Source organism: Pristiophorus japonicus, chromosome 13 (genome assembly GCF_044704955.1).
Source record: "Pristiophorus japonicus isolate sPriJap1 chromosome 13, sPriJap1.hap1, whole genome shotgun sequence".
NCBI lineage: Eukaryota > Metazoa > Chordata > Chondrichthyes > Pristiophoridae > Pristiophorus > Pristiophorus japonicus.
In genome coordinates this window covers 67,017,400-67,041,781 of record NC_091989.1, presented here as the reverse complement: position 1 = coordinate 67,041,781, position 24,382 = coordinate 67,017,400, and the positions used below count along the sequence as shown (strand labels likewise).

Genomic DNA, 24,382 nt, shown 5'->3' with positions numbered 1-24,382 from the left:
GGGTGAAGATTTTAAAGGAGAGACAAGAGGGATGGAACAAGGTGAGATGATCAAAGGAAAGGAAGGTGCCAAAGGAATAAGGGGAGCGGCCAAGGTGAACCTGAGTGAGAAGTGCCACAGCACCACCATAGGCAGGCAGGTGTTTTTCTTTATTCATTCACGGGATGTGGGCGTCGCTGGCAAGTACAGTATTTATTGGCCACTCCTAATTGCACTTGAGAAAGTGGTGGTGGGCCATCTTCTCTGTCCGCTGCAGTCCGTGTGGTGAAGGTGCTCCCACAGTGCTGTTAGGGAGGGAGTTCCAGGATTTTGGAACGGCAATATACTTCCAAGTCAGGTTGGTGAGCGACTTGAGGAGAACTTGGGGGTGGGGGTGTTCCCATGCGCCTGCTGCCCTTGTGCTTCTAGGTGGTAGAGGTCGCGGGTTTGGGAGGTGCTGTCGAAGAAGCCTTGGCGAGTTGCTGCAGTGCATCTTGTAGATGGTACACACTGCAGCCACAGTGCGCCGGTGGTGGAGGGAGTGAATGTTTAAGGTGGTGGATGGGGTGTCAATCAAGAGGGCTGCTTTGTCCTGGATGGTGTCGAGCTTCTTGAATGTTGGAGCTGTAATCATTCAGGCAGGTGGAGAGTATTGCATCACACTCTGACTTGCGCCTTGTAGATGGTGGAAAGGCTTTTGGGAGTCAGGAGATGAGTCACTCGCCACAGAATACCCAGCCTCTGACCTCTTCTTGTTGCTAAGGTATTTATGTGGCTGGTCTAGTTAAGTTTCTGATCAATGGTGAACCCCAGGATGTTGATGATGGGGGATTCGATGATGATAATACCATTGAATGTCAAGGGGAGGTAGTTAGAATTTCTCTTTTTGGAGATGGTCATTGCCTGGCACTTGTGTTGCACGAATGTTACTTGCCACTTATCAGCCCAAGCCTGAATGTTGAGCAAGTCTTGTTGCATGCGGGCATGGACTGCTTCATTATCTGAGGAGTGGCGAATGCCACTGAACATTGTGCATTCATCAGCGAACATCCCATTTCTGACCTTATGCTGGAGGGAAGGTCATTGATGAAGCAACTGGTTGGGCCTAGGACACTGCCCTGAGGAACTCCTGCAGCGATGTCCTGGGGCTGAGATGATTGGCTTCCACCAATTGGTGGAAGGTATAGCCAAGTGGGGAGGCTTCAGTAAGGGGCAAGGTGTCACCCATGAACCAAGTTTCCATCAATGTCATGCTTTCAACGCAATCATCCATAATAACGTTGTGGATAGCAAGGGGCTTGTTCACAAGGATGTTATAGAGGGAGATGCAGAGAGGGCCGATGATTATTGAACTGCTGGCAGAGTCCACAGGTTCAGCGGTGGGAGGTGAAGGAGATTAGCAAGATTAGCCCTCAACAGCTGTGCTGCATGGGGAGATTGGCGAGAGAATGGTATGGGGCAGCTGGGATCGTTGCTCGCAAGAAGGCAGCGACAAATGCCTCGACAGGTCTGTTGGAGAAAGAGACACAGAGGGAAGCTGTGGGCATCTGCACGATGGAGTCAGGCCTATGGAAGCAGGAGAGTAGGAAGGTACAAGATTAGTGAAGGGCAGTAATAGGGCTTTGGTGGGAGGGAAGGGGGAAAGTACCGGAGAGGGGATAAATCAAAGGAGGCATGACTGGGTAACAGGAAGGGGAGGAGACTGGTGAGAAAACCCCAAGAATATAAGAAATAGGAGCAGGAGTAGGCCCCTCAAGCCTGCCCCGCCATTCAATAAGATTATAGCTGATCATTGACCTCAACTCTACACCTAGAGGGGTAAAGAGAAGAGATAGAAAAAAGGAGATAGGAATAATATGCCTGAGTCTGAAGCAGCAGCCAAAATGCTCACGTGAATGGACACAGGAAAGCTCAGGTTTCGTAGGCATGGCAACGGTTAGGATAGATCTTTCCTGGTTGAAAAATGGAGAACAGGCTGGAGACAGAAAGCGAGCGCTCAAAGTTAGTCAGAGGTCCTATGGTGAGATGAAGTCGATTTAAAAAAGTGAAGTAAATTAGCTTTTGAGTTGGTATAATTGTAACAAAATGTTTTTTTTATTTACTATATAGCACACTAAGGCCTTCAACAGGAGGCAGCCCCTAAAGGGTCAACTGGAAGGTTATGAACAGCCACTGAGGAGGTACATTCGGTCCAGGGAGACAGAAGATGTGTCAGTCAAGGTCATTAACTTGTAATTGTTTCCTACTGTACAGCTGTGGTTCTCATGCGACTAATCCCTGTCTCTCTGCACACATGAGAACAACAGGGAAAAAGCAATCCATACAGTGGTTCGGGAAGTATAACGGAGGCGGAGCTAGCCTTTCCCACACTCAGTGCAGAAGTCAGATTGTGTGAGAGTATTCATTTCCTGCTTTTAATCACTGCATTAAATTATAATTCAAACAAAGACAAACATTTTTATTGGATAGTAACTCGCTATTTTCTTAAAAGGCTTTTTCTGCACTAAGATAAAAGTGCTCATTTCCCCACCCCCCCGATCAAACACTCCCGATTGGGAAGCCCTGATTATCCATTTACAGTTCACTGCTTATGCTGTCTGCACTTATTCCTGACAGCTTATCCCTATATGGGCACTAACCATGGTCATCACCATAGCTGTGAATTACAAAGGCGCCGCTTAAACCGTACAAAGCACACCAGCTATTTTGCCTTCAGTCGTACATGCACAAACACGCCCTCACAAACACACACACACACATGCACAAACACACACGCAAACTCTCAAACTCACACGCAAACTCACACACTCACAAACGCACGCACAAACGCACACGCACACATGCACAAACACACTCTCACACACTCTCACACACACTCTCACACACTCTCACACATACTCTCACACACTCACATTCACACATAAACACACACACTCACACACACACACACACACTCTCTCACACACACACACACTCACACCAATCACACACACACACACACACAATACACACACACACATACCAAACACACACACACACCCCAAACGCACACATCAAACACACACTCACAAGCACATACAATTTCCAGTACAAATTACTTGATGGCATCTTGAAATGGGAACACCAGCTAATTTTTCTCCTACTCAAGGCGCGGGGCACAGAGACTGATTGTAAGACCTCCGTGTCACCCTGACTGAGCTCTCCTAACTCAGCACGAGCCCATTGTTGAACCTGGGACCTTCTTGGACTGTCTGTTAAAAAATATATTTTTCAATGTTTAATTTCTTTCCATGAACCAGCCTCGGTGACACTGGACCCTGAAAAACTCATTGTCGATCCTTAAATCGTGCTAAACCAGCAAAAAGCAATCAATATATTTAAGGAATATAGAAAGTACGGAGGCGATTTTAAAAAGGGAGTACGAAGGATATGAGAATAGATTAGCGGCTAACATAAAAGGGAGCCCAAAAGTCTTTTATAAACACAAATAGTAAAAGGATTGTCAAAGGGGCCAATTAGGGACTTAAATCGGAGATCTTGTGGAGGCAGAGCACATGGCTGACGTACTAAATGAGTCTTCACTAGGGAGGAGGATGTTTGACAAGGCACTACATCATAGACTTGTTAGAAAAATTAAAGCCCATGGGATTAAAGGGTCAGTGGCAGCATGGATACAGAATTGGCGAAGGCACAGAAAGCAGAGAGTGGTGAACAATTGTTTTTCAGACTGAAGGAAGGAATACAGTGACGTTCCCCAGGTGATGGTATTAGGAACACTCTTATTTTTGATATATATTAATGACCTAAACTTGTCGGGGATCATTTCAAAGTTTGCTGATGATACGAAACTCAGAAATGTAGTAAACAATAAAGAGGTAACAGACTCCAGGTGGTCATGGACAAACTGGTGAAATCAGCCGACCAGTGGCAGATGAAATTTAACAGAGAAGTGTAAAGTGATTCTTTGTGGAGAGGGAATATGAGCTAAATGATACAATTTTAAAGTGGGTGCAGGAACTGAGAGACCTTGGGGTCACAAATCTTCAAAGGTGACAGGACAAATTGAGAAGGTTGTTTAAAGAAGTATAGAATCATAGAATGGTTACAGCACGGAAGAAGGCCATCGGCCGTGCTAGTGCTGACTTTCAGCTAGTCCCGCTCCCCTGCCCTGTCCCCGTATGAGATATGGGATCCTTAGTTTTATTAACAGAGGAATAGAGTACAAAAGCAAGGAAGTTATGTTAAACCTTTATAAAACACTGGCTGAGCCTCAGCCGAGTATCGTGTTCAGTTCTGGGCATCTCACTTTACGAAGGATGTCAAGGCCTTGCAGAAGCGATTTATTAGAATGGTACCAAGGGGTGAGGGACTTCAGTTATGTGGAGAGTCTGGAGAAGCTGGGGTTGTTCTCCTTAGAGCAGAGAAGGTTAAGGGAAGATTTGATAGAGATGCTCAAAATCATGGCTGGTTTTAAAGAGTAAATAAGGAGAAATTGTTTCCAGCGGCAGAAGGGTCGGTAACCAGAGGACACAGATTTAAGGTGACTGGCAAAAGAACCAGGAGGCAACATGAGGAAACATTTTTTTACACACAGCAAGTTGCGATCTGGAACGCGCTGCCTGAAAGTGTGGTGGAAGCAGATTCAATAGTAACTTTCAAAAGGGAATTGAAGAAATCTTAAAGGGAAAAGTTTTACAGGGCTATGGGGAAAGAACGGGTGAGTGGGATTAACTGGATAGCTCTATCGAAGAGGGAGCACAGGCATGATGGGCCGAATGGCCTCCTTCTGTGCTGTAACCATTCTTAGATTCTATGATTGAATCTGTTAGATTTGAAATAATTAGGAAATAAATAGGAAAACAATAACCTTAAAAGTAACTTGCTGCTTCCAGTATGTATGATGCACTTTCTCACCCTAAATATTTTTGAATCACAGGTTACAAATGGATCCTTTTCTTGGGGCAGTGGCATGGCAACTCTTTCTAACGTCAGCATCAGAATTCCAACAGGTAAAATGTCCGATTGGTCGGACCTTTCTGTTAAAATATACCAATTCCTCTTGATCGATTTTGCCATTAAAATATACCAAATCCCACTGATCGGGAGGAATCCCTTCCTGGGATCCCCATGCAATTAGCACAGCAAGCAATCTTTTACTGAAACTTTATATTAGGTGTAAAATGCTCGTCCTCAAAATATGGAAACATTTAATTAAAATATTATAATCAATTTTAATGGCATGGTGATGCATGTCAGTGTGATTCTCTGATTTTCCAGTGAAATGTTTGTAATATGCTTATCTCATCCTGTAAATCCCCTGGGAGGACAGACGCACCAACATTAGCATCCTCGACCAGGCCAACATCCCCAGCATCGAAGCACTGACCACACTCGACCAGCTCCGCTGGGCAGACCACATTGTTCGCATGCCAGACACGAGACACCCAAAGCAAGTGCTCTACTCGGAACTCCTTCACGGCAAACAAGCCAAAGATGGGCAGAGGAAACGTTACGAGGACACCCTCAAAGCCTCCCTGATAAAGTGCAACATCCCCACTGACACCTGGGAGTCCCTGGTCAAAGACCGCCCGAAGTGGAGGAAGTGCATCCGGGAGGGCGCTGAGCACCTCGAGTCTCATCGCCGAGAGCATGCAGAAATCAAGTGCAGGCAGCGAAAAGAACATTAGGCAAATCTGTCCCAACCCTCCCTTACCCTCAATGACTATCTATCACACCTGTGACAGGGACTGTGGTTCTCGTATTGGACTGTTCAGCTACCTAAGGACTCATTTTAAGAGTGGAAGCAAGTCTTCCTCGATTCTGAGGGACTGCCTATGATGATGAAAGTGGGTGATAAAGGTCGGGCACTTTGCCATTCATGCCTCAGTCTTTTTCCCATTGGAACTATTGGCAGCATCAGTCAATTAATGCTATTCTCTGCTTCCGCCGATCCCCCCTCCCCCACATTTTGGTAATCTCCCACTTGTACACCCAATTAACAATCGAAGACCCCATCTACTTCTCTCTCCTTTAAGACGCTCCTCAAAACCCACCTCTTTGACCAAACTTATCTGTCCCAATGTCTCCATATGTGGCTCGGTGTCAAATTTGGTTCAATAACGCTTCTGTGTAGCACCTTGGGACATTTTTACCATGTTAAAGGCGATATATAAATGCAATTTGTTGTTGTTGACCTAGAAGGTTTGGCTTTTCCAGGTTCAGATGAGGAAATTGACAGACAGTGCTCCAATGCTTTGTGATCTGCCCAAATTCCATTCATGGCTGTGGGTTCAATATTTCCAAACTAGCGCTGCAAAACCCAGATCTAAACTGACCCAAAGCTTATTTTGATATGGTAACCACATCTCCTAAAATCTTAATTAGAGAGTGGAGTTCTTATTCTTTGCGGTGTGCCCTCCATTTTGTGTGCCTCTCACATTGGTGGGTAAGGGTAAATCAGTCGTCTCCTTAATAGAAACATAGAAACATAGAAAATAGGTGCAGGAGTAGGCCATTCGGCCCTTCGAGCCTGCACCGCCATTCAATGAGTTCACGGCTGAACATGCAACTTCAGTACCCCATTCCTGCTTTCTCGCCATACTCCTTGATCCCGCTAGTAGTAAGGACTACATCTAACTCCTTTTTGAATATATTTAGTGAATTGGCCTCAACAACTTTCTGTGGTAGAGAATTCCACAGGTTCACCACTCTCTGGGTGAAGAGGTTTCTCCTCATCTCGGTCCTAAATGGCTTAACCCTTATCCTTAGACTGTGACCCCTGGTTCTGGACTTCCCCAACATTGGGAACATTCTTCCTGCATCTAACCTGTCTAAACCCGTCAGAATTTTAAACGTTTCTATGAGGTCCCCTCTCATTCTTCTGAACTCCAGTGAATACAAGCCCAGTTGATCCAGTCTTTCTTGATATGTCAGTCCCGCCATCCTGGGAATCAGTCTGGTGAACCTTCGCTGCACTCCCTCAATAGCAAGAAAGTCCTTCCTCAAGTTAGGAGACCAAAACTGTACACAATACTCCAGGTGTTGCCTCACCAAGGCCCTGTACAACTGTAGTAACACCTCCCTGCCCCTGTACTCAAATCCCCTCACTATGAAGGCCAACATGCCATTTTCTTTCTTAACCGCCTGCTGTACCTGCATGCCAACCTTCAATGACTGATGTACCATGACACCCAGGTCTTGTTGCACCTCCCCTTTTCCTAATCTGTCACCATTCAGATAAGAGTCTGTCTCTCTGTTTCTACCACCAAAGTGGATAACCTCACATTTATCCACATTATACTTCATCTGCCATGCGTTTGCCCACTCACCTAACCTATCCAAGTCATTCTTCAGCCTCATAGCATACTCCTCGCAGCTCACACTGCCACCCAACTTAGTATCATCTGCAAATTTAGAGATACTACATTTAATCCCCTCGTCTAAATCATGAATGTACAATGTAAACAGCTGGGGCCCCAGCACAGAACCTTGCGGTACCCCACTAGTCACTGCCTGCCATTCTGCAAAGTACCCATTTACTCCTACTCTTTGCTTCCTGTCTGCCAACCAGTTCTCAATCCATGTCAGCACACTACCCCCAATCCCATGTGCTTTAACTTTGCACATTAATCTCTTGTGTGGGACCTTGTCTAAAGCCTTCTGAAAGTCCAAATACACCATATCAACTGGTTCTCCCTTGTCCACTCTACTGGAACCATCCTCAAAAAATTCCAGAAGATTTGTCAAGCATGATTTCCCTTTCACAAATCCATGCTGGCTTGAACCTATCGTGTCACCTCTTTCCAAATGCGCTGCTATGACATCCTTAATAATTGATTCCATCATTTTACCTACTACCGATATCAGGCTGACCGGTCTATAACTCCGTTTTCTCTCCCCCTCCTTTTTTTTAAAGTGGGGTTACATTGGCTATCCTCCACTGCTTAGGAACTGATCCAGAGTCAATGGAATGTTTGAAAATGACTATCAATGCATCCGCTATTTCCAAGGCCACCTCCTTAAGTACTCTGGGATGCAGACCATCAGGCCCTGGGGATTTATCGGCCTTCAATCCCATCAATTTCCCCAACACAATTTCCCGACTAATAAGGATTTCCCTCAGTTCCTCCTCCTTACTAGACCCTCTGACCCCTTTTATATCCGGAAGGTTGTTTGTATCCTCAGTGAATACCGAACCAAAGTACTTGTTCAATTGGTCTGCCATTTCTTTGTTCCCCGTTATGACTTCCCCTGATTCTGACTGCAGGGGACCTACGTTTGTCTTTACTAACCTTTTTCTCTTTACATATCTATAGAAGCTTTTTCAGTCCGTTTTAATGTTCCCTGCAAGCTTCCTCTCATACTCTATTTTCCCTGCCCTAATCAAACTCTTTGTCCTCTTCTGCTGAGTTCTAAATTTCTCCCAGTCCCCAGGTTCACTGCTATTTCTGGCCAATTTGTATGCCACTTCCTTGGCTTTAATAATATCCCTGATTTCCCTTGTTAGCTATGGTTGAGCCACCTTCCCTTTTTTATTTTTACGGAGGGAGGGAGATCTATAACAACAACAGCTTGTATTTATATCGTGCCATTAACATAGTAAACCGTCTCAAGGTGCTTCACAGGAGTGTTATAAGACAAAAAAAAAGAGCTGGATTTTCTTCATTTAGCCCTACCACTGGTTTTCTGGTGGTATTTTGGTGCTATTTAAAAATCGCGGGTTTTTTACCACCGAAATACCACTTTCACGCCAGGCCGCTATTTTCATCAAATATGACCGGTGGTCGGCTTAACTGTATTTTGTTCTTATTTTTGATCGTGCAACACTCAACGTAAAATGGGTGTTATTTTTGCGGGTGGTAAAAATGGTGGTATTGATGAATTTAGCCCTGGTGGTAATTTTCGGTGGTATTTGGGTATTGGAGTCTTGGTCGTAGGTAAAAGAAGTGCAGGGTGGGGGCTGATATTTTATTGCTGTTTTTGTTCTTGCTGTTGATGTTGTAGTTTTTGTAGTTCTTGTTGTGTTATTGTTGTTATATTGCTGTTGCAAAACATTTTAAATCGTTGAAGTCAAAAAATTATTGATTTATTGAATTTTACATCTTTCAAAGTTTACAGCATTTTATAAATAGTCCGTTCTTGTACTGTGTCTAACTTTTAGAAAATGAAGGGTAAAACTGAATGATAGGGTGGACGGTAAAGCAGAAACATAACTCTCACTGTTCAAGCAAAGCATTGATTTATGAACTGCTGATGTTGTCAACTATCCTCAAATGTTCTCAAAATGTCCACAAATGTCCTCCAATTTTCTTAAATATCCTTAAATTGTCCTCCAATTTTCTCAAATAATCCACTAAAAGCCTCAAATAACCTTAAGATCTAACTCTGAGCTCACATATAGATGTCTGTGTAAAGCTCCGCCTTCTCTCATGTGGAATGGACTGCTGCTCCGTTTTTTAAAATGGTGTCCGTAGCACTGGATTCAATCAGATAAGATCAGATAAGACTGCACTTTTTTCAGTGGTAAAAATGGTTGTATTGATGAATTTACCTCTGGTGGTCATTTTCAGCGGTATTTCAGTGTTGCACACTTAATGACATCATAAAAATGTCAAAAAAATGAAATTGATGGTATTTTTTACCACCAGTGGTAAATCACTGATGAATTTAACACCTGTGGTATTTCAGTGCTAAATTATGAAATCGGCAATATTTCAGTGGTAATCTGCGATGAATTTTCGGTGGTAAATGGGTGGTAAATCAGTCGTAAATGATCAAAAAAGTGATGAAAATCTAGCCCTATATAAAGTTAACACCGAGCCACATAAGAAGAAATTACGGCAGAAGACCAAAAGCTTGGTCAAAAAGATAGGTTTTAAAGAGCATCTTAAAGGAGAAAAGAGAGGCGGAGAGGTTTAGGGAGGGAGTTCTGGAGCTTGGGGCCCAGGCAGCTGAAGGCACGGCCTCCGATGGTTGAGCAATTATAATCAGGGATGCTCAAGAGGGAAGAATTTGAGGAGTGTATATAACCTCGAGTATGAGTTTAGAACTCCGAATGGCAAAACCCAGTCATATTTATTTGCTCACAACCTCGTAGACTGGCTTGATCCATCCTTAATAGAAGCAACCATTTAGACGGTTTCTGCATTGCTGGCCTTATTGCCTAAATTACATTTCTTAAAAATTTGCAGAGTGTTTTAGTTAACAAATTATTTAATACAGAACTAATGAAAGATTCTTTGATTTATGATTTATTTCCAGGTCAGCTGACAATGATTGTAGGACAGGTAGGCTGTGGAAAATCTTCACTTCTCCTTGCTACCCTTGGAGAGATGCTGAAAGTTTCTGGGAAGGTTTACTGGAACAAGTAAGTAAAATAACTATGTTTAGCAACAATGAGGAAGTTGGCTCATTGTATTTCCTTGCAGTGAAATGTAAGCCTCAGCCCCCACCATGTGCCAAATTCTCCGTTCCTCCAACTCTGGCCTCTTGTGCATCTCCATTTTCCTTTGCACCATCATTGGCATCCGTGCCTTCAGCCACCTGGGTCCCACACTCTGAAATACCCCTGAACCCTCTGCCTCTCGACCTCTTTTCCTTTAAGATTTTGGTCACCCCTCCTAATATCTCCTTCTTTGGCTTGGTGTCCATTTTTCAATTACAGCTCCGTAAAGCGCTTTGGAATATTTTTTTCTGCATTAAAGGTGTCACATAAATGCAAGTTTTATTTCCTTTGGCCAGTGGTAACATAAGTTCTGCCAACACATCACTATAGATTTTGTCATCTGTCTCATTTGAAATAAATGGAATGTGGCAAATGGCTTGTAAAGAGAGGGTAGTTGTGGCCAAACGCTACTGCTGTCAAAAGCATCTGTCCCCAATAATACGTGCGATTTGCTGGCACAGTCTGCGGCCGAGCAACAGATTCTTTCCACCGCTATTGGAGTGGACAGAGAGGTTAGAAACTTGCTGGGTACAGTAGCTGGCCTAGCAACTCGGGGGCCATGAGTTCAAATCCCAAGTTGTGAAATTGAATTAAATAAAATTAGTAATTTGTGGGCTAGCATAAGAGAAAATGACTGTGGAAAGCTGCCAACTTGTACCAGCCCAACTAGCTCAGGGAAGGGAACCTGCCACCCCTACCTGGTCTGGCCTCCAGACCTACATGTGACTCCGGTTGTTGACAAGGGGATGTGAGTGGTGAGGGATACAAGGAACTAATCAGAAATAACCTTGTCTGTGATTGAGACAATAGGAATACCAAGACCATATAAGATGGCAAGGTCAAGGGGGTTATCGTAAATATGGGTAGGAGAGTTGATATGGAAAGAGCAGTTAAGGGAGGACAGGGGCTATACCTCACCACCACCTCTCTCAACCCCTTCACTGCCTCTGCATTGTCAGACTGCTTGTCAGACATCTACTCCTGGATTAGCCAGAATATCCTCCAATTAAACATGTGAAAGACCAAAGCCATTGTCTTCAGCTCCCAGTCGCAAACTCTGTTCCCTCACTACCGATTTCATCCCTCTCCCAGGCCCTGTTTTGGGCTGAACCAGACTATTCGCAACTTCAGCGTCCTATTTGACTCTGAGCTGAGCTTCCGACCCTATATTTTTTCCATCACAAAGACCGCCTATTTCCACCTCCGTAATATCACCTGTCTCTGCCCCTGCCTCGGCTCATCTGCTGCTGAAACCCTCACCTATGCTTTGTGACCTCCTGACTCAACTATTCCAATGCTCTTCTGGCCAGCCTCCCATCCTCTGCCATCCATAAACTTGAGCTCATCCAAAACTCGGCTGCCTGTATCCTAACTCGCACCAAGTCCCTTTCACCCTTCACCCGTGCTCGCTGACCTAAACTGGTTTCCGATCCGGCAACGCCTTGATTTTTAAAATTCTCATCCTAGTGTTCAAATCCCTCCTGGCCTCGCCCTACCCTATCTCTGTAACCTCCTCCAATCCCACTCCCTTTGGCCCACCATTGGCAGCTGTGCTTTCCACTGTCCAGGTCCTAAGCTCTGCAATTCCCTCCATAAACCTCTCCGCCTCTCTACCTCTCTCTCCTCTTTTAAGATGCTCCTTAAAACCTACCTTTTTGAACAAGCATTTGGTCACCTGACCTAATATCTCCTTCTTTGGCTCGGTGTCACATTTTGTCCTGTGACGTACCTTGGGACATTATACTACGTTAAAGGCGCTATATAAATGCAAGTTGTTGTTATTGTGGTGAACGAGTAGTATTTTTACTGAGGTAAGGGGATTGTTGAATTGTCACACAAGGTTAATGAAGACACAATGGGGTGCAATGGTCGGTTGTGTTTCCAGATCCGTGAAGTAAAGATTGTGAATGGTTGCTCATTTCTGGTATCGTTATGTCAATTGTGTTCTTGTATGCAATAGTCTGCTGAAGAAAGATACATCATTAACCCTGTTAATTATTTGAAGTAGAGGAAAATGCTGCAGAATTTATGAAGTCAGTAAATGAACAATGTTCTCATGTTAAGTATTGTGACGACAGTGACCGATCTCATGGTATTTGTACCTTGCAGTGCTCACTAATCCTGACAATGGCTATGTTTTTTGTTTTTGGTACAAATTATAGAGAGCCTGAGAATGAGATGAACCAGGAAATAACATGGAGGTATTTTGAGCTACGTTATAACTTCATATTAATCTGCATCAGTGGATAGAATTCTCTGATTTTTAAAGTCTTATTTAAGTGGTCTGAATGTGAGTTGGTTTGTTTCATCCACCTTGTTTTGGAGGCTAGAGTTCTCTGCTTAACTCTTGATGTCTGAACACTATTTCTGTATTTGGAATTAATTTTCCCTCCAATTCTGTGCTCTCTTGTTGAGATATAGTTCTACAAGTGCCTTTATAGAGAGCCTGAAAATGAGATGAGCCTTTCAGACACTTCTGCCCATTCCTCATGCATGAGCCTCAGCTCCATATCCCTTGATAGTGTTGAGGCCAAGATCAGATCAGCCATGATCTTTTTGAATGGCGGAGCAGGCTCTGAGAGCCAAATGGCCGACTCCTGCTCCTATTTCTAATGTTCTTATGTTGATACTGTTACCCAATAAAAATCTACTGTCTTTTGGAGGATAGAGTTCCAGATTTACACTGTCATTTGTGTGAAGAATTGCCTCCTGATTTCTCACCTAAATGGCCCAGCTCTAATTTTAAGATGATGTCACCTCATACCTTCAGGAAACATAGGGACAGGAGGAGGCCATTCAACCCCTCGAGCCTCTTCCTCTGCTAAGTTAGACCACGGCTGATTTGTATCTTGGCTCCATCTACCTGCCTTTAGATCCATAATCCTTAATACCCTTGCCTAACAAAAATATATCAAGCTCAGTTTTGAAATTTTCAGTTGACCCGAAGCTCAACAGCTTTTTAGGGGAGAGAGTTCCAGATTTCCACTACCCTTTGAGTGAAGAAGTGCTTCCTGACATCAGCCCTGAATGGCCCAGCCCTAACTTTAAGGTTGTGCCCCCCTTGTTCTGGACTCCCTCACCAGATAAAATAGTTTCCCTTTGTCCACCCTATCAAATCCTTTTAACAATTCAAGGCTGTTGACTTCATGATGTTCTATAGAAAAGACGGGAGGAGATGGGAGGGGGAGGGGGGAGTCGAGCTGGTACATTCTGAGACTTACAGAAACATTCTGACGATCCAAGGATTCTACTTGATGTGTACGTTATGTCTTGTTCCCTTTCTCTCATTCCCCGATTACCTTTAATAAGCACCCTTCCCATGTGAGTGATAGGAACATTTCTGTCTTGCAAGATTAAGCAAAACATAAAAGCTTTGGAGTGTGAAAGAAACTTGTTAAGTAAGTAATCTACTGCTTCGATCACTTTCTCTTGCTAACTTGGTTTTACCATAAATTGCAGTGCACATGAGATTGAGCCTGTGTTCGAGGCGACTGGGAGGTACTCTTTCTTACTCTTTACTAATAGTGTGATTTATTATTTTTCTAGTGACACTTCATCCTGATAACCATCACACCAGTGGTAATGCTTTTTACACTTGTAACTAATCATTGCACCTTCCGCCATTTTCTTCTGTTTCTTCCCTCTTTTTAAGAGCGGTGTTTTCTGTTGCTTGGCTGCCATGGCCCTGATTCTGTCAAAGCCACTACTGCCCACCAATGGAAGGCCTGCTTCTGTATTCATAAGCGGGTCATGGCTTGCGACACTCGTCATTTTGTGATCATGTTTCGCCCGACCTGAAATTAACCAGCATGGCAGTCGCAATGGTCAGTTTCCCACTTTGGATGGTTTCGGCAGTGGCGATGCTTAAAGTCAAGCAGATGCACCAAGGACACTAGACCGGGAGAGGATAGTCTGCAATAATAATCAAAGATTTGTGCGAATTCGCGTGTCTGTCAAATCTGAGCTCGGAACCTGGAATACACTGTGCGGTGGGCGTTGAGCAGAGTATAGATGCCCCTCGCCCCCCCCACCCCGTGAGGGGCAGTGTGGGACCTGACCCATTTTGGTTCGGGTCCTCATTAATATGTGGCCAGCGATCTGCCAGTGCAAAAAAGTGCTCGCCGATAGGCAGCCCGTCCATCTGGAGGCGGGCGATCAGGCAGGGCGGCCGAATGCGCAGGGCCTACAGCAACACCTTAAAGGGAAGGGGCCGAATCATCTGGAGGGAAAACACGCAGTACTTCAGTGCGGCAGGCAATGTTTTTGCAGAACCGGTAGGACATTAAAATCGGACGCCTTCAAGGATTAAAATCCACCAGCGACTGCCGCAAACATGTGCCCCAGCTCTCCACCCAGCTCTCCCTGACAGCAGGTTAGGATCCCTTTAATTTTCACCCACACTGGCCGCCTCCCGACTTGTCCCGCCTATGGTTGGTGGGCTGGAGCAACAAGTAGGCGGGCTGAGACAAAAATGGCATTGGTGGACCCACCTGCGCCATCTGACCCCAATTAGCATATGTATGAGACGCCCACCTGTTTCAGGTAAGAGCTCTAACTGCCATGGTTGACGTGTCGGAAATTGAGGAGCTCCGAGGTAAGTCAGCACTTCCACTCCACATTCTGTTTAGGCCTCCCTACCACCCCATTTCTAAGTACAAGTATAGCACAGAAGGAGGCCATTCAGCTCATCATGCCTGTGCTCTTCGACAGGAGCTGACTACTCTGATCCTATTTCCCTATCCCCATATCCTTTTGTAACCTTCCTTTTCAGATACATAGCTACACTCCTTTAAAATAGCCTCCGCCTCAATATTCCATCTGATGAGAGACTATTTCACACCATGAAGTAAGTTCGAATAATTTAGCATTATGTACCTATTATGTTCTCAATAAGCCAATTCCTATCTCATGGGAACAGTTCCCAGGTATGTAACCAACTGAAAATTTTCCAATAAAATTTTATTTTGGTAGTTTGCTGTGTTCCATTGCACAGAACAGCTTCTCTCCAAATATTAGACACCCAACACTGAAAATATCTCTGGGGTAAAAATTGGTAAGCAGTGCACCTCTTTTTCAGGCATAAAACGGGCGCAAAGCAGACCAATTTAGCAGTGGAACAGCCTGCGCCCAATCTCTGTAGGCCTCGGTCCCAGTGCTAGACTCGTGGAGGCCTTCTTCCAGGTGGCCCAGGCGGACCCCTAAAACAGGCCATTAAATATGTAAATTAGTGACCTAACACCTGTTGAAGGACCCCTTGCTGAAATTAGTTGGGCCTGCCCCGCTCGGGATTCTTCAGCGGCCAGCATGAAAGGTAAGTTTAAAATGTATTTATTTCATTAAAAAGAACCCTTCCAATGGTACCAGGAGGAGCTCCTCCAAATCTACGGCAGTGCCACTCCAGGAACCTGAGCACGTGATCTAGGCTGACACTTTCAATGCAGTACTGAGGGAGTGCTGCACTGTTGGAGATGCCGTCTTTTGCATGAGACGTTAAATTGATGCCCTGTCTGCCCTCTCAGGTGGACGTAAAAGATCCCACAGCATTATTTTGAAGAAGAGCAGCGGTGCTCTCCCTGGTGTCCTGGTCAACATATATCCCTCAACCAACATCGCTAAAGTAGATGTGGCTGGAGCTCTGGTCTTCACTTGCCGGGACTCTGTGGAGTATGGTTTGAACCCTGCACCTTCTGACTCAAAGCAGTGTATGCTGCCACCAAGCTAAACACCCACACCAATTTAGAAGTGGTAGGACAAGTTGATAAAGCTGTAAAAAAAAAACCCTTAGGGTTTATATATAAGGATAGAATATTTATGGGGGAGACATTCAACCTCCATTTTTCAGTGGAAAATTAAGGTTGGAGATCCGGATCTCTCGTGCCTGATCTCCCCTGGCAGTGTGCTCACTGCCAAATTGGAAGCCAGCGACTTCTAAGTGTGCAGGGCACCTGCCTAGTACACTGAGCTGAAATTAGGAACTCACCATGTGGGGGCAGTAGAGTGGATCCCAAGTCCTTTGCTCCATGACCATTGAAGCCATGTTTATTTTCATCAATACTCTGAGGGCAAAATTGCCCGCGCCCCATTTGGGGTAACATTCCGGGGCCGGGACATTTATCATTTTGGAGGCACTCCGCATCTATGGAGGGGCACTCAGTGCCGTGCTCCAGACCCCAGCGCCCCTCCATCAACATCAGCGCTACGCGGATGCTCCATGTAGCGCTGACGCAGCAGAATGCCCCTCCCCTTCAATTAAAGGGGAGGGCTGCTGCACGCTCTGCAGGCCCTTTGGCCGCCGCAACCTGGGCCACCAGGGACACCCTCGACTGGGCCAGCAGCCCGGCCCTCAAAATGCAGTGCTGGGCTGCAGGATGGCATTCCAGTCGAGACAAGGGCGGCCATTGTCAGGCCGACAAATATGGTGGCCTACAGCGCAAACGGTCTCCCCTTTAAGGGGTGCCCCGGCGGTGGATGTCCGCCAGCTTCGCGACCCACAAAGCTGCCACTGACATCAGCCGGGGCCATTCTCACCGTCCATAGGGCAATTCCCCCACTGGGGGCAAAAGGGTCAGCGTGGGACGGTAGGGAGTCGGCGCGTATGCCGATGACGTCATTGCCGTCCGTGAGCCAACCCGGGGCGCAAATCACAGGTGCGGCACTTACGGCACAAAGACCCCCAAACCTCTGGGACAATTTCCCGGGCGATAACCTCCTTGCGCCCCATTAGCACTCCCCAGAGGCGCTAATGGTGCTAAAAAAAAAAGAGCAATTTCGCTCCTTCTGTTTTTGCAGCTCTGATGTCTACGGCTGGCTTGACCAGGTACAGCGAGTGCACAGGTCGTATGTGGCACTAAAAATTAAACAATTTTACAGCACAAAAATTGGCCATTCGGCCCAGCTGGTCTATACCAGTGTTTATGCTCCATACGAGCATAAACCCTCCCACCTTACATAATCTAACACTCTCAACATATCCTTCTATTTCTTTCTCCCTCATGCACTTATCTCGCTTCCCCTTAAATACATCTATGATTATTCAAGTATTCAACATTTAAAGAGGCTCAGGCACTGAGGAAGGAAAGGAACACAAACAGAAGTGAGTACTCACTCGCTAGCAAAACCAGAACCAAAGCTGGGGAAGTACCAAAGATAAAGGGGACTTTAATTGAAAATAAAGCCGGTGAATGGACTGCAAGAGATTTAGGAGTAGGGATGAAGATTGTATTGGCCCGTTCTGAACCACTGTTGATGTATAATAGGGTGAGCTGGGTGACCATCAGGTGCACTGGTATTTTATTTCTCCTAATGTCTAATAGCATCACTGGAGCCCTATCCTGTACGGGCTGTCACACACCTCCTCGTGCCTGGTTGCACCTTCAGTGATCTGGCATTCAATTGTCTGCACACGGGCTCAGTTCAGGATTGGGAATGGGGAAAAGTTACATTTAGTGGAAGGAAAAATATATTGACTGCATTTAGGGTTAGGGTTAGTGTTGAGAACTGAAGGAATGATTAGCAAAGAGTTTGATATGAAGTGTGGGGCTGAAACACGGATGCTGAGGGAAGAGCAGGTCAGGCTTCTCGAGAGCTTGGAGATGCGGATTTGGAGATGCACGGAGAAAGTAAAGTGGAGAAAGTAAAGACAAGTAAAGTAATGAGGCAATGATACAAGAGGAACACATTCTGATTGATGCTATCTGTAAAAGGCAAATGTATTGGATTGGGCATCTGCTGTGAGGGGATGGGATGTTGAAAGAGTTGATAGAAGGACGAATGGAAGGAAAAAGGTCAAGGGGAAGGAAACTAAGGATGCTTCTGCAGCACCTAAAACATAGAAACACAGGAATTGCTGGACGTAGAAAGACCAAGGCTTCGAGTTCGCCTTCTACCATCCTGGTATTTGCATGATACAGTGATAATGGAGTTGTTGAGTAATCATAGCTATCAATCGTTATCAATGAGTCTACAACAGACTTAGACATTACACAAAGAATTTACAGCACAGGCCATTTGGTCCAATTGGTCCATCCTGGTGTTTTTACTCCACATGAGCTTCCTCCCACCCTAATTCATCTCACCTTATCAGCACATTCTTCTATTCCTTTCCCCCTCATGTGCTTATCTAGCTTTCCCTTAAATACATCTTGGGCTATTTGCCTCAACTACTCCATGTAGTAGCGAGTTCCACATTCTAAACACTTTCTGGGTAAAGAAGTTTCTCCTAAATTCCTTAGTGGATTTATTAGTGACTATCTTATATTTATGGCCCCTAGTTTTGGATTGCCCAACAAGTGAAAACATCCTCTCTACCTCTATCCCATCAAACCCCTGCATTATATCCTCTATTAGGTTACCCCTTAGCCTTCTTTTTTCTAGACAAAAGAGCCCCAGCATGTTCAGTCTTCCTGACAGTTACAGTCTCTTAGCTCTGATGTAATCCTTGTAAATCTTTGTTGCACCTTCTCCAGTGCCTCTATCACTGTAATGTATTTGCTTCATGGGTTCTTTGCTTAACAATTCATAGCAATACATTGCTAATAAGAACTAGTTGGTTTATCAACAAAGATTTAACAATCACACTACGCATTACCAGTTCATCCATCAGGCTCATGACTACATACCTCATCGTGGATGACCTAGACTCAATTGACTGGGGTTTTATTGAATCTTGTGAACATTACGTGACTGGCTAAGCCACTTACAATGCAACAGCTCTACAAACTCATAGGTGCATACATTACAATATCCTTTTGGTAATATGGAGACCAGAACTGTGCATAGTACTCGAGTGTGGTCGAACCAAAGTTCAATGCAGGTTTTACATATCTTCTCAACATTTCAACTCTATTCCTCTAGAAATAAATCCTAATGCTTCGTTTCGTATTCTTTATGGCCTTGTTAACCTGCATTGCTATTTTTAATGAGGAAACCCCCAATGGTGGACAGCTTTGGGAATCATTGGTCCAAAGTCACCTTTTTTCTCCCAAGCATGCTGCACTCACCACATGTCATGTCTCCCATAAAGAATAGTAGATTGTATAGAGAATTGAAGAGACAAGACAGAGTGGTTTGGAGAAGGAAGAATTGAGCTAGAACTGCCTTAGGCAGACCACTAATGATGACGAAGGGGAACTTAAAATGGGGGGGAAATAACAACAAAAATGGATCTAGGGGAAAAGAGACCCTCTATGTAAATGCTATACCTAGCTGTATTTTGTGCAATGTCTGTCACTTAGTAATGCAATATGCCGCAAAATGTAAACTAACTATGTGCCAGAGTTGACAGTGATTGCTGCTCATGTCTGTTCTGAATCAGGGCCCTGCTATCCTAATTGCTTTATGTTTTTTTGACGTGATTAAGTTGCTGTTTTCTATTACAGATGCGACATTGTGCCTTAACTGTCTGTACTTTTATTTTGAGCAGAAACCGAAACTCCGTTGCTTATTCTGCTCAGAAGCCTTGGCTACTAAATACAACTGTGGAGGAAAACATCACGTTTGGGGGTCCCTTTATAAAGCAACGGTAATTATGGCTGTATCAGTCTGGACGGCGTGAAAATAATGGGCTAGAAATTGCTGCAATGGGGCATCTCGCGATGAAAATTGGACTGTTTACCCCACCGCTAATTGCGTCTCAAACTTCAAAATGATAATGGTGCAGCCTTGTCAATGTTGCATCGGGACCTCATGAACGTCATGCCCAATGTTCTATCCATTTAACCAAATAAAGAGAAGGATAGAGAAAAAAAAATGAGCCAATACGGAGAAGGAAATAGGGTGAATTAGAATCAAATCAGGGACAGAAAGATAAATAAAGAGAGGGAAAGAAAGAGAGTGGACTAAAAGAGAGAGAAAATAATAGAAAGGAAATGTAATAAAAAAAATTAAAAGTACAAGCCAAAGAAGAGGACATTATAACCCAGTTGTGTTTGGGAATTGTTGTGTTGGTCCTTGAGAAGGTAATGAGTGAATGGCAGGGTAAGTGTGCCAAATATACAAACATTCTTGACCCATGGGGGCCGAAATTGAGCCCCACCCCAAACGGGGTGCACCTATCATTTTTGAAAGTTTATCTCCGCTCCAGTCCATGGGGCGGAGATATCGGAGAAATTCACATCTTTGACATTTTTTGAGGGTCTGGGCGGTGTTCTGGTTGGCTGTGGGACGGAAGTGCCCTTACAGCAGGACCACCGCCCCAACCAGTCATCAGCGCCTCGTTGACATGTCACAACGTCTCTCCCCTTCAGTTAAAGGGGAGGGCTGCTGCAAACCCTGCAGCCACTTTAGTGGCAAACACTGGGCCAACAGGGAGGGTATCGGTCGGGCCAGCGGCCCGGCACCCAAGAGGGGTTGGCGTTCCGGCCGAACCCACGGCCATAACTGTCGGACCGACCTGGAAGTCGGCTGACAAAAAGAAATAACATGGCGTTGCCGGCAGCACCATCTCCCTTTTAAGGGAAAAAGCTGTCGGGGGCACCGACTGGCGGCAGTGCTGCTCCCGCGGGACAATTCTGGGAAAGGGGCAATTTCCCGAGGGGCAATTTCAGGACAGGGTCTCCGCTGGTCGGTAAGGTTTATCACTGTTGAAATTCATTATCCCAAACCCATGGATCCTTACAAGTTTTACACTCCGGCCGATTTTGCTCTTCGATGATTTCAATAAAGAGTAAAATCAGACAGCGGTGCGCGTAAAACGAAGCGTGCACCCGATCTTGTCAGTTTCCCGATAATTATGTTAAAATTGCCCCCCATGAGTCAGTCCCAGGGTGCTTCTTGCTTTAATACGCGCCTAATCAGTAATGTGCTTTTCAAGGTACAGTGTTCAAAATTACATACATTTATTTCATAGAATCATAGAAATTTTCAGCACGGAAGGAGGCTATTTCGGCCCATCGTGTCTGCGCCAGCCGACAAAGAGCTATTCAGCCTAATCCCACTTTCCAGCTCTTGGTTCGTAGCCCTGTAGGTTACGGTACTTCCAGTGTCAATCCAAGTATTTTTAAATGAGGTGAGGGTTTCTGCCTCTACCACCCTTTCAGGCAGTGAGTTCCAGACTCCCACCACCCTCTGGGTGAAAAGATTCTCCCTCAAATCCACTCTAAACCTCCGATCAGTTATTTTAAATCTATGCCCACTGGTTGTTGACCCCTTTGCTAAGGGAAATCGGTCCTTCCTATTCACTCTATCTAGGCCCCTCATAATTTTATACATCTCTATAAGGTCTCCCCACAGCCTCCTCTGAAAACTCCTCCAAAGAAAACAAACCCAGCCTATCCAATCTTTCCCTATAGCTAAAATTCTCTAGCCCAGGCAACATCCTTGTAAATCTCCTCTGCACCCTTTCTTGTGCAATCACATCTTTCCTGTAATGTGGTGACCAGAACTGCATGCAGTACTCTAGCTGTGGCCTAACTCGTGTTTTATACAGTTCAAGCATAACCTCCTTGCTCTTGTATTCCATGCTTCAGCTAATAAAGGCAAATATTCTGCATGCCTTTTTAACCATCTTATCTGCCTGACCTGCTACCTTCAGGGATCTGTGGGCATGCACTTCAAGGTCCCTTTGTTCCTCTACACTTCTCAATGTCTTACCATTTATTGTGTATTCCCTTGCCTTGTTAGCCCTCCCCAAATGCATTACCTCACACTTCGCAGGATTGAATTCCATTTGCCACTGTTCTGCCCACCTGACCAGTTTATTGATATCTTCCTGCAGTCTACAGCTTTCTTCTTCATTATCAACCACACAGCCAATTTTTGTATCATTTGCAAACTTCTTAATCATACCCCCTACATTCAAGTCTAAATCATTGATATATGTCACAAAAAGCAAGGGACCTAGTACTGAGCCCCATGGAACCCCACTGGAAACAGGCTTCCAATCACAAAAACACCCATCAACCATTACCCTTTGCTTCCTTGTCTGAGCCAATTTTGGATCCAACTTGCTACTTTGCCTTGGATCCCATGGGCTTTTACTTTCGTAACCAGTCTGCCATGTGGGACCTTATCAAAAGCCTTGCTAAAATCCATATTCACTACATCAAACTTACTACCCTCATCAACCTTCCTTGTTACCTCCTCAAAAAATTCAATCAAGTTAGTCAGACACGACCTTCCCTTAACAAATCCATGCTGACTGTCCTTGATTAATCCATGTTTTTCTAAATGAAGATTTATCATGTCCTTCAGAATTTTATCCAATAAATTTCCCACTACCGAGATTAGGATGATTGGCCTGTAATTACTCGGTCTATCCCTTTTTCCCTTTTTAAACAAAGGTACCACGTTAGCAGTCCTCCAGTCCTCTGGCACCACACCTGTAGCCAGAGAGGATTGGAAAATGATGGTCAGAGCCTCTGTTATTTCCATTTTTGATCCTCTTAACAGCCTGGGATATATTTCACCTGGACCTGGGGATTTATCCACTTCCAAAGCTGCTAAATCCCTTAATACTTCCTATCTAAGTTTATTTCATCTAATATTTCACACTTCTCCTCCCTGATTGCAATGTCTGTATTGCCCCTCTCTTTTGTGAAAACAAACGCAAAGTATTCATTAAGAACCATACCCACGTCTTCCGCCTCCACACACAGATTACCTTTATGGTCTCGAATAGGCCCTACTCTTACTTTAGTTATCCTCCTTCTCTAAATGTATTTATAAAACATCTTTGGGTTTTCTTTGATTTTACTTGCCAAAATGTTTTCATGCTCTCTCTTTGCTTTCCTAATTTCCTATTTAATTTCACCCAGCACTTTCTATACTTCTCTAGGGTTTCTGTAGTATTGAGCCCTTGGTGTCTGTCATAAGCCTCCCTTTTTTTCTTCATCCTACCCTCTATGCCCCTTGACATCCAGGGGGCCCAACCTTTTTCTTTAAGGGAACATACTTGCTCTGAACCCTCAGGATCTCCTCCTTGAATGCCTCCCACTGCTCTGACACTGATTAACCTTCAAGTACCTGTAGCTGTTTCCAGTCCACTTTGGCTAAATCCCATCTCAGCTTAGCAAAATTGGCTTTTGCCCAATTGAGAACTTTTATTCCTGGTCTATCTTTGTCCTTTTCCATAACTACCCTAAATCTAACTGAATTATGATCACTAGCACCTAAATGCTCTCCCACTGATACCCCTTCCACCTGCCCAGCTTCATTCCCTAAAACTAAGTCCAGAACTGCCCCCTCCCTTGTTGGGCTTGTTACATACTGGATAAAAAAAGTTCTTCTGAATGCATTTTAGGAATTCTGCTCTCTCTGTACCTTTCACACTAATTCTATCCCAGGTAATATTAGGGTAGTTTAAATCCCCTACTATTACTGCCTTATAGTTTTTGCACTTTTCAGAAATTTGCCTACATATCTGCTCTTCTATCTCCCTCTGACTGTTTGCGGGTCTATAGTACACTCCTAGCAGTGTGATCGCCCCTTTTTTGTTCAACCCATATGACCTATTTTGATGATCCTTCCAACATATCCCTCCTCACAGCTGTAATTGTTTTTTTATTCAATACTGCGACCCCCCCTCCTTTTTTATCCCTCTCTCTATCCCATCTGAAAACCCTGTAACCAGGAATGTTGAGCTGCCATACCTGCCCTCTTAGCCATGTTTCAGCATTTACTAGCTTCATTGTATTCTCAAAGAAATCCAGTAGCTTCATCAGATGTAACCTTTATATTTAGAAGCACTGTTGACCACTGATTATGGGCTCTGTGCTCTTTAGCGATTGATTAGCATTTTAATAGTATTTTAATTAATGTTTCCCCTATATTGTTGGTACACGAACTGTTATAGGGTTCGCTCACTCTTATCCCATTCCTTTTTCTGAATATGAGGATAGTGCTCACTGTCTTCCAGTGGAGCTCCTCCATTCATGGAATTCCAACAAGTATTAATCAGAGCCTCTACCATTTCATGGTTTATTTAGGATTTAGGAACAGGAGTAGACCATTCAGCTCATTGAG

The 24,382-nt window shown here is 44.5% G+C and overlaps 1 protein-coding gene across 3 annotated transcripts in view; it reads left to right on the top strand.

Moving 5' to 3' along the window:
* Positions 1–24,382, top strand: part of LOC139278615 (ATP-binding cassette sub-family C member 9-like) — a 250,863-nt gene that overhangs the window by 126,368 nt on the left and 100,113 nt on the right. For 2 of the 3 annotated variants that reach the window (XM_070897597.1, XM_070897598.1), the window contains exons 15-20: positions 2,089–2,199; positions 4,916–4,988; positions 10,240–10,345; positions 12,586–12,624; positions 13,883–13,921; positions 19,845–19,943. In XM_070897597.1, coding sequence (XP_070753698.1) covers positions 2,089–2,199; positions 4,916–4,988; positions 10,240–10,345; positions 12,586–12,624; positions 13,883–13,921; positions 19,845–19,943 — 467 coding nt within the window. The remainder of the gene's footprint in view (positions 1–2,088; positions 2,200–4,915; positions 4,989–10,239; positions 10,346–12,585; positions 12,625–13,882; positions 13,922–19,844; positions 19,944–24,382) is intronic. The other variant, XM_070897599.1, reaches the window with a different exon arrangement.